The following is a 14,042-nucleotide window of genomic DNA, read 5'->3' as shown; positions in this document are numbered from 1 at the left end:
ACGTGCTGAAACAGCTGCGGTGATGACGTCAGCACCAATAGGAGGAGCAGCCGAGGTCACGTGGACAAATGAAGGCAGCAGCTGATGAGTTTCCGCTTCACTTCAACCAGGTGAGTTGGTTTCATAGCTGTTTACCTGTTTACCTGTTTGATTCACTCACTGAGCTGTATCAATATCTGTGATCATTGATAATTGATAATTGATCAGTGTAAACTGCTGACTGCAGCTGAACATCGTCAATCTGCTGTAAAACTAATATCCGCGAAACCAGTTTAAAGGTTCGGATCAGAGTCCGTCAGGATCCGGTAATGTGAGGAGGAGGAGGGGGGGGTTGACTGTCGGCTTCATCATGAACTCAGGACGATGTTTAAAGTTTCCTTATCAAATAGCGTAGCTGATTTTTATTTTATGTCATCAGTGCAACGTTCAGTGCACGTGTCACTCTAAACAGTCACGTGATTAATCAGATGTAGAATCAGGTGATCAATAAATACAGATCAATTGACTTATTTGTATAGCGCCAATTCATAACAAAAGTTATCTCAGGACACTTTTTAAATAGAGCAGGTCTAGACCGAAAAGAAGAACTCCACTGCTGTATAAATACACATCAATACACACACATACACATATATATATATATATATATAATAAATATTCTCATATAAAGTTTATATGAGGATGAAGTCTGTTCACTGTTATTATAAACAGAGTTTATAATAAAACTATAATATATATATATATATATATTCTATAACATAACATTTTTTTATATATAGTCTATAACATATTTTATGTATACATATATATTCTATAATGTATTATAATTGACAGTATGTTTCAGTTCAATGTGCCGATGACAGGATTATAATGTTGTTCAACCAGATCAATAATGTTATTAATATAATAATCCAACATCATATCATCAGGGGGACGTTATTTTAAAATGTAATCTGATTACCTGATTACAATATCAAAGTAACGTGTATACTTTCTGTTACTTTTGGATTACTGTAAAGACAAAAATAAAAAGTGTGTTTCAGCTGGATGAGAACAGGAAGCCTCAATGACACTACCACAATAAGAGTGTGTTTCAGCTGGATGAGAACAGGAAGCCTCAATGACACTACCACAATAAGAGTGTGTTTCAGCTGGATGAGAACAGGAAGCCTCAATGACACTACCACAATAAGAGTGTGTTGCAGGTGGAGGAGGGGGTGAGGTGGACGGTGATGGGGGAGTCTCGGCTCATCGTGGAGGAGCTGCTGGCTCTGTGTCTGCAGAGGATCACAATGGAGGAGAACGCTGTCCACACCGAGCAGGGTGAGACCGGATAGTTTTTAAATGTTTTTCTTTTTTATAATAAAAATCAAAGAGAACTTGTTCCAGTGAGAATGAAATCGCACTGTTTGGAGGGTCAATGTGAGACGTCGCACACGTCGGCATCTTCACAGCTAGAAATGAGGAAATGAGTTTGACTTATGACACGTGCAGAAACCAAACACGATTGGTTGAATTTGAGTTAATTGTTGCGATCGCAGCTTCCTGGAGGGACTGAGGAGAGTCCAGAGTTTCTGACTGTATGTTTTTAATTCAGTTAAAAGGAATTAAAGATTAAACTGTAGTTAAACAGGAAGCTGGCGGAGGACAGACAGGAAGTGGATGAGGGTGGGTCTCAGTGTGAGGATGTGTTTGTGCTGCTCTCTCAGATGTGGTTGAGGTGGTGAAGAACTTTGAGTCGGTCAGGAAGCGGTGGCTGCACGCTGAGCTGGAGCTCAAGAAGTACAAAGAGCTGCTGGTGAAGTCCGACGTAGCCAAAGCTGCTCTGGAGGTCAAACTGAAACACGCCCGCAACCAGCTGGACGTGGAGATGAAGAAACGCTACAAGATCGAAGGCGACTATCAGTACCTGGTGAGTTCACCAGAGAGTCTGTAAACCAGATTCTGTTCAACCTGAACTCTTCATGTTCATCATCATCAGTCACTACTATTAGTGTAGTTGTTGCTACTGCTGTTGCTGTGCACCTGTCTGTCTGTCTGTCTGTCTCTCAATTCAATTCAATTCAGTTCAAATGGCTTTATTGGCATGACGTAACACTGCACATATTGCTAAAGCAAGCGTTTGGAATTAAAATAATAATAACAATAAAGGAAAACAATATTTACAATAAATGAATTATAATCTATACTGTTGGTAATACTGTAACTATGATTGACTCAATTACAATCACAGTCACAATCAATCAATCTCAGTCAATAAGTAATTAATTACAATCAATCAATCAATCAGTTTGTGTCAACTACAAATGTCATTAAAACAGTAGTAAAGTAACTACAGTTAAAACAAGTAGTCTGTTGTCAATATAACAGTAATAACAAATTATTAAATATAATATATATATATAATATTGAAATATTAAAATAAAATAGATAGATAAAACTGTAAGTGTGTGTGTGTCTGTGTGTGTGTGTGTGTGTGTGTGTGTGTGTGTGTATATATATATATTAAAAAACAACAATAAAACAATCAATTATTTTATACATTTATCTGAGTTTCCACTGGTTGTCCTCAGTTCGTGGCATGAGGAGACATATTTTGCTGCAATAATTTGACTTTTGGGCATTTCTCCCAGTAAATAGGGGAGTTTCTGTGTGTCTGATAATAATTTGAATTCGGGGTATATTTGGGAAATGTTTGTGAATTGTTTTTCTCTTAAAGTTTTGAATTTAGGGCATGAGGTTAGAAAGTGCAGCTCTGTCTCTACCTGTCCTCTGTCACACTGGGAGCAGAGTCTCTCCTCTTCTGGTAGCCAGTTCTGTCTGTGGTGACCCGTTTCTATGGCCAGGCTGTGTTCACTCAGTCTGTACATTGTCAACATTTTTCTTAATTTAGGACATTTTATTGTGATCAGGTAATTTGCCAGTGTGAATTCTCTTTTTAGGGTCAGATAACATTGTAATTTACTTTGTGATTTGGTCGTTTCTTTCCAGTGTTCAATATATTTTCTTTTTGCTTGTTGATAATTTGGTTTGGTCTGATTGAGTTGGTGTTGCTGTCCTGAGGCTGTTGGGGACATGTTACTGCAGAGAGCCTCAGGACCAGCTGGCTGAGGGGACTCTTCTCTGGTTTCAGCTCCTGGTATGTTAGGGCTTTGTGATGGTATGTCTGGGGGTTAACTGATTTTAAGTGATTGTAAAATTGAATTGATCTTTTCTGTATTTTTAGTAGGAGGGGGTATTGGCCGAGTTCTGCTCTGCACAGATTATTTGGTGTTTTTCTCTGCACCTACAGGATGCTCTTACAGAACGGTGTGGAAAGATTCTATGATTGTTTTGTCCCATTTTTCGAATACATTATTAAGTTTTGGTCCCCAAATTTCGCTGCCATATAGAATTATTGGTTCTAATTCAAATTGGAAAATTTTAAGCCAGATTTCAATTGGAATATAGATTTTAATGTTTGTCTTTATTGCATAGAAAGCTCTCCTTGCTTTGTCCCTCAGATCTTTCACAGCCATGTTGAGGTTTCCTGTGTATGTAATGTTGAGGCCAAGGTAAGTGTAATTTTTTGTATGTTGTAATTTAGTGGTGTCTAAATAAAAATTGTGTGTAACCAGATTTTTATATTGTTGTCTTATTGTTTCTAAAAGATCATTATCTTAGTCTTTGCTGTGTTTACTGTCAGGGCCTAGGTCTGACAAAATCTCTGCAGGAGATTAAGGTGCTGCTGCAAACCTTCTTTAGTAGCTGAAAGCAACACTAAGTCAAAAGTCCCTCGTGCCAGATGGAATCAAAGGCTTTTTTGAAGTCAACGAAACATGCATATACCTTTCTTTTCTTCATTTTTAATTCTTGATCAATTAAAGTCTGGAGGGTAAATATATGGTCCGTTGTGCGGCAATTTGGCAAGAAGCCAATTTGGCAATTATGCAGAATATTGTCATCAAGAAAGTTGACAAGTCGTTTATTAATGATGTTGCAGATATATTGCTATATATTTTGCAATATTTTTCCCAGGTTACTGGAGACACATATTCCTCTGTAGTTATTTGGATCATATTTATTTTCGGATTTATGAATTGGGGTTATTAAACCTTTGTTCCAGATGTCTGGAAAAGCTCCAGTTGACAGAATAGTATTGAATAGTTTTAGTATAGCCAATCTGATTTTATGGTCTGAGAATTTGATCATTTCGTTGATTCCATCAATACCACAAGCCTTTTTTCCTTTCAGGGACTGGATGACTTCTGTTAATTCTTGTTCTGTTACTGGGTGATCTAGAGGGTTTTGGTTGTTTTTTTATCACCGCCTCCAGAGTTTTCCATTTCGTGAATATCTTGTACTGATCATCATTTTTTGTAATATTACTGTATAATTCACTAAAGTGAATAATCCAAATATTTCCATCTTGGATCGGCAATTCATCCTGCTGGGTTTTGTTTAGGTTGTTCCATTTCTCCCAGAAATGGTTGGATTCGAGGGATTCCTCAATTTCACAGAGCTGGTTCTTGCTGTGTTGTTCTTTCTTTGTTTTTAGGGTGTACTTGTATTGTTTCAGAGTTGCCTCATATTGACAGCGTATGTTGTGGTTATCTGGGTCTCTATGCTTTTCATTTGATAATTCCTTAAAGTTTTCCTTAGGTTTTTGCATTCAGTGTCAAACCATTGTTCATTTGTTGAGATTTTGGTTTGGAGGCTTTCAAATTAGACAATCGAGACAATAGAAATGATGAAAAATGGAATTGATTTTGTCCACAGCAGAATTTACACCATCTCTCTCTCACCCCAACTGGTCGAGGCAGACAACCACCCACCTAGAGCCAAAGGGTCTGTCCTAGGGTTCTGCCTCTTAACAGGCAGTTTTTCCTTGCCCCCGTCGCCAAGGTCTTGCTCATGGTGGTACTGTTGGGTCTCTGTAAATAATGTTATAAAGAGTTTGGTCTAGACTTGCTCTATTTGAAAAGTGTCCTGAGATAACTTCTGTTATGAATTGGCGCTATACAAAAAAAATTGAATTTAATTGAGGACTGTTGTTCTGATCTGTGACGGTTCCTAGCAGAGACAGATGCAGCTCATGTGTGACATCCTGGTCCACGACAGTAAATCCAGCGCCTGTCTGAACGACGAACAGAAATCTCTGCTGGCGACGTTTGAACACAAAGGAGCAAATGTGACTCTGCACAGGAGCAACAAACGGTAAGAGACCATCAATAAAGCCTCGGTCACACTGCAAGACTCAATGTCAGACAACCTGATCAGCCTTTAGCAGTTAGCTAGTGTTTCTGTAGAGGAGATAAAATGTTAACAATGATCCATATCAGCAGTTTGAATCCAACTAAAAGCTCCCTGCACCAAACCCCCTTTAAGAAATATCACATTTTAACAATTCCTAACGTGTTCGTAACAACACGTAACTCTAGAAACACGAGCTAAAGGCCGTCATATGTCCACAGTCTGACTGTCAATACAGGATCAATATCATCCATAAAGATACAGTGTATTCTGATCAATATGATTGATTATTGAATGTTCTTTCAGGCTGTGTGTGATTGACGAGTCATCGTTCCTGTCTCACTCTGATATCAGCTATGATCGGACAGATGATGACATGGTACGTTAATGAAAGTGACACAGCAGAATTACACTGTATTAAAGTCTGCTGGTTCTTACATTAGACATATATTTTAACATATAAACTCTTTCACAGGTTTTCTTTCTCAATGTAAAAACAGAGAATATATGTTAATATGTAAAGTTTCTGTTGTCTCATTCATTCAACATGAATCTCAACATTAAAACCTTGATAATAATCATTAAAGTTTGTTGTTCCAGGATCTGGACACGACTGTGATTAAACCTCTGAGATCACGAGCCAGAGAGAAGAGGGTAAGAGACCGAATCAAGATGGCTGCCTAGGGCTGTTGGTGCACATTGTTTTGGTGGTGATACCTGGACCTCTTTCACCAAAGACCAGCTCATGAACACCAGGGACGAGTTGCATCAGGTGGTCTTTACTGGTCCTAATTGCTGAGTCAGTCTTTGTTAAGACCAGTCTGTAGAATGGACCAACCAAACTTAATCCAGGTCTGACCTACACCGGTCTAAGCGATGTGTGTCCAGGATAGCAGTGTGCGTTGCTAGCTTACATTGCTAACAGTCTGTGTAGCAGCGTGCTAGAGGACCAGAGAAAAGGAAAAGGCAGTTTCATGGAGGTAATAAAACAAACAGCAGTCGACTTGACCCAGACAAACTCTTTCAGCCACTCCCCTCCAGTATGAAGCTGCGGTCCATCAGGACCAGAACCTCACGGTGTTGGGGACCAATGTACCAAAGTGAAGACTTCCTCGTTGTAAAACCTGATTCTGATGTTCTGTTGGTTCTCTGCAGCGCTCGTCGATGGGCCCGGGTGTCTGCGGTCCGGTTGGGAAGCGAGGGAGAGGCGGGAACGTGTCTGCGGAGTTGTTGGAGAGAAAAACTGTGGAAAAGGTGAACAGCTGGGTGAAAAGACTGTGAATATTCAGTGTGTATCTGTGGGACCCACACAGGACATTAATGTTTCTGTTGTGAACAAATCTGAAGTTGGGTTTGTTTCTGACTCAGGAGGTGGAGACGATAGTGAAAGCATCGGTGTCGACTCCAGAGACCGGAGCTCAGATCCACATGGTGGTGGGAATCACACAGGAGACTCCCGAAAACCCGCCCCGGACCGTCACCCAGGAGTGCTCTATTTCAGTCGGAGGAGGAGGAGGTAAGTTTAAAACATTATTTATCTCTATGTATTATTTCCATAAATATATCTCCATTTTGGAATCTGTGTCTCAGAAAGCCAGTCGTGCACGAATCAGAAGGTTGGCGGTTCGATTCCCGGCTCCTCTCGCAGCATTTTGAAGTGTCCTTGAGAAAAATACTGAACCCTAAACTGCTCCTGGTGCCGAACCCCTGTGTGAATGGATGAATGTGGAGCAGAAGAGCGGTCAGAAGACTACAAGTACAGTCCATCTACCAATCAGACAATATGTTCTACAAGCTTTGCAGTAATGTTAGCTTTGACTTTGGACTCTGTGTTGTGGGTGTGGATCATTTGTAGACTTTAGCGGACTCCATTTATAAGCTAACGTTAGCTAGTGTTGCACACTGTTGACAATGTAGGGAAGCGGAGAGAGAAGCATAAAGGTTACATCCTCTGGATTTTCACAGAAGATACACAGAACAAGAAACAAGCCCTCACACACACTTCTGTTAAAATGTGTGTGAGAGAGAGAGAGAGAGAGAGAGAGAGAGAGAGAGAGAGAGAGAGACTACTCTACTCTTGAATGTGGTGAGGGTGTCTGCCTCCCGAACCACAACTGGAAGCTGGTTCCACAGGAGAGGAGCTTGGTAACTGAAGGCTCTGGCTCCTGTTCTACTTTTAGAGACTATAGGAACCACAAGTAGCCCAGCATTCAGAGAACGTAGTGTTCTAGTGGGGTAATAGGGTACTATGAGCTCTTTAAGATATGAAGGGGCCTGACCATGAAGAGCTTTATAGGTGAGGAGGAGGATTTTAAATTCTATTCTACATTTTACAGGGAGCCAATGCAGAGAAGCTAGTACAGGAGAGATGTGATCTCTTTTTCTAGTTCCTGTCAGTACTCGTGCTGCAGCGTTCTGAATTAATTGGAGCGTTTTAATGGACTTATTGGGGCAACCTGATAATAAAGAGTTGCAGTAATCCAGCCTTGAAGTAACAAATGCATGGATTAGTTTTTCTGCATCTGTCTGTGATAGTATGTGTCTGATATTTGTAATATTACGTAAATGAAAGAAGGCAGTCCTAGAGGTCTGCTTTATGTGGGAGTTAAATGACAAATCCTGATCAAAGATAACTCCAAGATTCCTGACAGTGGTGCTAGAGGCCAAGTTAATGCCATCTAGAGTAACTTTATCTTTAGACAGTAATTCTCTGTTGTTTTTTTACATCAGTTTAACATCAGAAAATTGCAGCTCGTCCTTAAGACATGTTTGTAACTTAGATAACTGATTCATTTCATTGGGCTTAATCCACAGGTATACTGTAGATTTTATATATATGTGTATCACCTGCATGACAGTGAAAGTTAATGTAGTGATTCCTAATAATATATAAAGTGAATAGAATTGGTCTAAGCACAGAACCTGGTGGAACTCCATGACTAACTGTAGTATTTACTGAAGATTCATTGTTAACATGTATAAACTGAGAACGATCTGATAAATATGACTTAAACCAGCTTAGTGCGGTTCCTTTAATGCCAATTTGATGCTCAAGTCTCTGTAAAAGAATATTATGGTCAATGGTGTCAAATGCAGCACTAAGATCTAATAATACAAGTACAGAGACAAGTCCATTGTCGGAAGCAATCAAAAGGTCATTATTAACTTTAACCAGAGCTGTCTCTGTGCTGTGATGAACTCTAAATCCTGACTGAAAATCCTCAAATAAACTATTGTTATGTAGAAAGTCACACAACTCTTTGGCGACTACTTTCTCCAGAATCTTAGAGAGGAAGGGGAGGTTAGAGATCGGTCTATAGTTGGCTAAAACCCCTGGGTCAAGAGTGGACTTTTTAAGAAGGGGTTTAATTACAGCTACTTTAAAGGACTGTGGTACATATCCTGATAATAAAGAAAGATTAATCATATCCAGTAAAGAAGTGCCAATTAAGGGTACGACTTCTTTAAGCAGCCTAGTTGGGATCGGGTCTAATAGACAGGTTGATGGCTTCGATGAAGAAATTACTGAAGTTAGTTAATGAAGATCGATAGCAGAAAAACAGTCTAAATATATATCTGATTTTACATTAGTTAAAGTTCCTAAACTTGGAGAAACAGTGATACCTGTTGAGGACATTCGGTTATTAATTTTGTTTCATAGATGAAGTATTTAAAACAGTAAAATATAGCCTCATTTATGCATTTATTTAGTCTCCAGTTGTGATTTATCAGACGTAAATCAGACGTGCTAATCTTGTTTGGCTCTTTTAGATTTTTGAATCTGAGCTGCAGTCTGTCAGTTTCATTTGCTCTTTATTTAAGTCCTAATAATGCTACTAGATGTCATCTGTTATCGTTATATCATTATGTGCAGTGTGACTGAACTGGGACATCACAATCCTTTTGAATTCAGCTTAGTCACTTCACACTCAGTCTGTGGCATTGTGTTTGTGTTCCTCAGATCAAACCTCAGTGTGGTATCCTGGTGATGAGATAGTGGCGGAGCCAGAAACTGAAGCAAAGCTGGAGGAGAGTACTGCAGTCAGAGCTTTGCTCAGAGCTGAGAAAACCATCAAACATGCTTTTCTTTCTAAAACGGTACGAAGCCACAGAGATGCACTGCTTTATGCATCAACCCTTCACAATCAGACAGCTGGCATACAGAAACCAAGATAAGAATGAAAACGAGTGGACATTGGGACTGTGTGAGGTCACGTAGTTAGAAGCTGAACTGAGTAGCATCTCCTACGTTGCAGATTAATCTCATTAGACGATAATTTCTTTTTTAAAGTCCATCCAACGTTCATGAGGGATAATGAAGTGAAGACAAACAGAAAAAAGAAATACAGCCTTTAATTCTGTACACGTTTCATTTTCAACTTCAATCTTAAAGGTTATTTATACGCCATTCACTGCCTTGCATTAGAGCAGCAGCATCTCACAGCCGCTCCCTCCCTCCAGGTCATCCGGCCTGAGACTTGCTCGCCGTGTGGTAAGAGGATCCGTTTCGGGAAGATGGCGGTGAAGTGCAGAAACTGTCGCGCAGTCGCTCATCCAGAGTGCAAACAGAAATTTACTGACGGCTGCTCCACCGCCGCCACCGCAGGAAGTTCAGCTCTACAGGTACGTCAGAGCTGTTTGTCCTTTAACCTGTCACCCGTCTGTTCGTGTGTCAGATATTGTTTCCTGTTCAGAACACGTTGGAGGGTTTTGCTCCAGCGATCCATCCCAGAGTGCCGCTGCTGGTCGTGGAGTGTGTGACAGAGATCGAGAGGAGGGGCCTGCAGGAGGTGAGTCCTACTGAGACTCTGGTCCCACTACAAGGTGTACTCTGCAGGCTCCTGTAGCTAGGTGAGCCTTCCATTCTGCAGATGGATGAAATTAGCAGTTGCTAGCAGCTAACATCAGCCAGAGGATGAATAGTTATTTCCCACAGACATTATAGAGAAGATCTTTGATCTGTGAAGGAGAGGCGTCAACTACGACTACAACAAACATCCACTAACGGCGGTGGAAGCTAAAGCTGTAACCTGCTGCCTAAATCAGACCACTTTCAACTTCAGTAACCATCTAGATTCCTCTTTCATAAGCACCAATTCATAACAGAAGTTATCTCAGGACACTTTTAAAATAGAGCAGGTCTAGACCGTACTCCTTATAACATTATTTATTTCTCCATGAAAACAGCAGCTGAGGCTTATGGGTATTGTAGTATTGAGACGCATGAAACCAGATTTCTTAGTAACAGAGCTGAACATAGTCTCCAATCCTGAGTTTCACAGCTCTGTGGAGGTCTGACCTGGACCAAGTCCAACCTGGACCCTTCTTCCTGTATTTACTTTCTGAACCAATGAGAGGATGTTTCACCTGGACTGATGCATGGTGGTTGATGTCTGTCTGTGTCTGCAGAGAGGACTGTACAGGGTTCCTGGGGGGGAGCGTCTGGTGAAGGAGCTCAGAGACCGGTTCCTTCAGGGGAAAACTCCGCTCATGCTCAGTAAGGTCTACGACATCCACGTGGTCTGTGGTCTGCTCAAGGACTTCCTCAGGAAACTGAAGGAACCGCTCATCACCTTCAGACTGCACCGGACCTTCATGGAGGCTTCAGGTACCGCTGGGACTGACGGACAAACTATTACAACCAATAAAACAATAACTGGAGGATCAATAACCCAATATCAATATAGCAGATTATCAATAACCCAATATAGTACAATATAAATTAACACTTATTAATATTGTTCATTGATCAATAATCAGTATAATGTGTTTCAGAGCTGGCTGATGAAGACAACAGTATGGCCATCTTGTATCAGGCTGTAGCAGAGCTACCAAAGGCCAACAGAGACACGCTGGCTTTCCTCATGCTCCACCTGCACAGGTACGAGTCCTCTCTTTATAAGGATAACACTGATCAATATCAATCAATAGTCCTGATGCTCCTGCTGTTTTTGTTCTACTGAACGATCGTCACTCTGGTTCGCACTGAAAGAGTCTCTGTGTGATGGGTTTGAGTCTCTCTGTGGTGGATTTGAGTGTATTGGTGGAGTGAAATGGTTCTAGTATCAAGTTGTTATTGACAGCGTCAGTTGAATGATTGTATTTATTTAATTTTGAGGGTTACGAAGAGTCCTCAGTGTCAGATGGACCAAAATAATCTGGCTCGGGTCTTTGGACCAACTATAGTTGGACATGGGATGTCTGAGCCGTCTCCAACAACCATCATGAGAGACACAAATACTCAGCCGAAGGTCTGTCTAAATATCAACAGTGAGTGGACAGTGTTGTCTTTGTATGAGTGAATATGTTTTAACATCTGAACCCTGATCAGTGTTAATGTGGACTCGTGTCCGTCAGTGGTTCATTCAGTATGTTGTTGCAGGTTATTTGCCGCCTGTTGTCCCTCCCTGAAGCCTACTGGAGACGTGTCCTCGGTCTTCAGACGGATCCAGTCTCGTCCTCCACTGCGACCTACAGCCAGGACGGTGGACATGGTGGGTTTAGAGGACTGGTCAATTCAATTCAATTCAATTCAATTTTATTTGTATAGCGCCAATTCATAACAGAAGTTATCTCAGGACACTTTTCAAATAGAGCAGGTCTAGACCGAACTCTTTAACATTAATTACAGAGACCCAACAGTACCACCATGAGCAAGCACTTGGCGACAAGGGCAAGGAAAAACTGCCTGTTAAAAGGCAGAAACCTAGGACAGATCCTCCGGCAGAAAGAGAGAGGAAGAGAGTAGCTCAGTGCACCATGGGAAATCCCCCGATAGTCTAGGCCTATAGCAGCATAACTAAGGGATGGTTCAGGACTCACCTGATCCAGCCCTAACTATAAGCTTTATCAAAGAGGAATGTCTTAAGCCTACTCTTGAATGTGGTGAGGGTGTCTGCCTCCCGAACCACAACTGGAAGCTGGTTCCACAGGAGAGGAGCTTGGTAACTGAAGGCTCTGGCTCCTGTTCTACTTTTAGAGACTATAGGAACCACAAGTAGCCCAGCATTCAGAGAACATAGTGTTCTAGAGGGGTAATAGGGTACTATGAGCTCTTTAAGATATGAAGGGGCCTGACCATGAAGAGCTTTATAGGTGAGGAGGAGGAGGTCCTCAGCATCAGGTTCACATCACTTCCTATTCTGGAGACAGGTTCTGGTTTACTGGTTTACTGGTTTGTGTCCCCAGAACGAGGACTGAGTTGTACTGGCTGGGGTGGGACCATTACAGTTGCTGTGTTTTCTGCCTCCAGATCGGTTGTTTAAGCCGCTGACGTCTCCAGAGTTGAACAACTTCTATAAAACTCCCAGCAGAGGGTCTCTGAGAGGCCGGATCAGGAACCTGGGCAACGCTATCACTAGCACGTAAGACTACAACAGACCAGGTCCGACCTTCAGTCCATTTCCAACAACTCCTGTTCAAATTATCAGAGACCAGCTAAGTCTGACCCACAGCTAGTAGTCTGAAATCAGTTTATTAAAAATAATAACAGACAAATGATTGTTCCATTCTAATGATTGATTAGTTTGATTTGATAACAACCTTCCTGAGTTTCTATCAGAGGAAACGAAACGTGAAGATGGAATCAAACTAATAAAATCAGCTCCCTTTTTAAAAAAAACCTTGAACATCATAAATAACGAGTGGCGAGCGTTCACAAAGATTCAGACTGAAGACTTTAAACAATCTGTCACCCTGTGCCTGATGGGTAATTGAGTCCTGATCAATGTCAGCTTGTGACTGGACTTCATGTTTCTAATGTCTCTTCTCTCCTGTTTGTTTGTTTGTTTTCTCTCTTCAGTGGTCGTGTTGAACCAGGACGGAGGTTCTTCACGTCACCCAGCTGATCCACAAATGCACTACACACACTACACAGTGTGTACTACACAAATCCACATACTTTACTTATTTATACCAACAGGAAATGATGTAACCTGTTGGGGTAAAGAGTGAATACGTTGCTCCTCTGTTTACTCTGTGCATTGCATTGTGGGAGACGTCCGTGTTTCCATCAGATGTTTGTTTACTGAAGAATATGAATATAAGTGATATTAAGGATTGTGAATAAAATGATGTGACTGTTTTAAACAGATTCAGTACAACCTGTGAATAAAGAGAACTTCAATGATGTTACCTGTTGCTAATTCTTGCTGTACATTCTGAGCATGTGGTGGAAACTGGTCAGAATGGTTAAACTGAGAAAAGAAACAATCAGAAAATAGCTTCCTTATGTTGTCAGCTCTCATAACAAATAAAATGTGAATATTAAAAACTCACTGCTCTATTGAACTTTGATCCAGTGATGGTTCACTCATTGTACAGATTGATGTGAATGTACACTTTATTTTATTCTGTTCTACTCTGTCATTTCTATTTATTTTAGTTTTTTGTGTTGTAAAAAAGGGGGGAAATCATGAAATGTATTTAATATTTGTTTGTTAAATAGTTAGATTGTCCCATTTATTAATGTAAATACAAATTACTTTAAATGTATATTATAATACTAACATTAGTTTGTGTTAGTTCGGTACCTTTGATATATTTCTATTTTTCCAATTTTAAAAATAAAAACTATTACAAAATAATTTGAGGCTGAATTCAAGCGTTTGTTAATCAAGCTTTTATTTTGAAATAAAACGGTTACATTAAACGGAAATGTTTATTTACCGGAACTTGACGCGACATGAAGCCACATTGATCAATAATACTGATTTATAATGATGAGATATGCAGTCCAAGTACTATAGTAACTACCTGTGTGTATTAATGAATACATTAAATCATTATTGATCAATTGTAGTTCTAGTAGT

General features: G+C 40.4%; 1 protein-coding gene and 1 long non-coding RNA gene across 6 annotated transcripts; both read left to right on the top strand.

Annotated features, from left to right (window-relative positions):
• Positions 1-44: 44 nt before the first annotated feature.
• On the top strand, positions 45-13,521 carry si:ch1073-416j23.1 (rac GTPase-activating protein 1). 5 transcript variants are annotated; one of them, XM_051417002.1, is made up of 17 exons: positions 45-110; positions 1,206-1,323; positions 1,710-1,912; positions 5,057-5,196; positions 5,539-5,611; positions 5,833-5,886; positions 6,388-6,486; positions 6,601-6,748; positions 9,194-9,330; positions 9,694-9,855; positions 9,927-10,022; positions 10,642-10,840; positions 11,008-11,113; positions 11,351-11,483; positions 11,615-11,726; positions 12,485-12,596; positions 13,034-13,521. In XM_051417002.1, the coding sequence occupies exons 1-17, from the start codon at positions 69-71 to the stop codon at positions 13,077-13,079; spliced, it is 1,980 nt and encodes a 659-aa protein (XP_051272962.1). In that variant the 5' UTR covers positions 45-68; the 3' UTR covers positions 13,080-13,521. The 5 variants fall into 5 exon arrangements, 4 of the variants coding, with proteins under 4 accessions (XP_051272962.1, XP_051272961.1, XP_051272960.1 ...); XM_051417001.1 differs by having other exon boundaries at positions 54-110; positions 1,194-1,323; positions 5,060-5,196; XM_051417000.1 differs by having other exon boundaries at positions 54-110; positions 1,194-1,323.
• LOC127373042 (uncharacterized) lies at positions 1,919-3,618 on the top strand. Its single transcript, XR_007886869.1, has 2 exons — positions 1,919-3,270; positions 3,363-3,618. It is a non-coding gene; the product is annotated as an uncharacterized LOC127373042 (long non-coding RNA).
• Positions 13,522-14,042: the final 521 nt, after the last annotated feature.

Source organism: Dicentrarchus labrax, unplaced genomic scaffold, assembly GCF_905237075.1.
Source record: "Dicentrarchus labrax unplaced genomic scaffold, dlabrax2021, whole genome shotgun sequence".
Lineage (NCBI taxonomy): Eukaryota > Metazoa > Chordata > Actinopteri > Moronidae > Dicentrarchus > Dicentrarchus labrax.
The sequence above is the reverse complement of the archived record's forward strand: the minus strand, read 5'-3'. Positions and strand labels throughout refer to the sequence as shown.

Bases quoted from the DNA above. Each gene is read 5' to 3' on its own strand.
- si:ch1073-416j23.1 (XM_051417000.1), top strand. From the start codon at position 69: ATGAAGGCAGCAGCTGATGAGTTTCCGCTTCACTTCAACCAG. The intron at 5,197-5,538 runs GTAAGAGACCAT...ATGTTCTTTCAG, and splicing joins CTGCACAGGAGCAACAAACG to GCTGTGTGTGATTGACGAGT. The intron at 10,023-10,641 runs GTGAGTCCTACT...CTGTGTCTGCAG, and splicing joins AGAGGAGGGGCCTGCAGGAG to AGAGGACTGTACAGGGTTCC.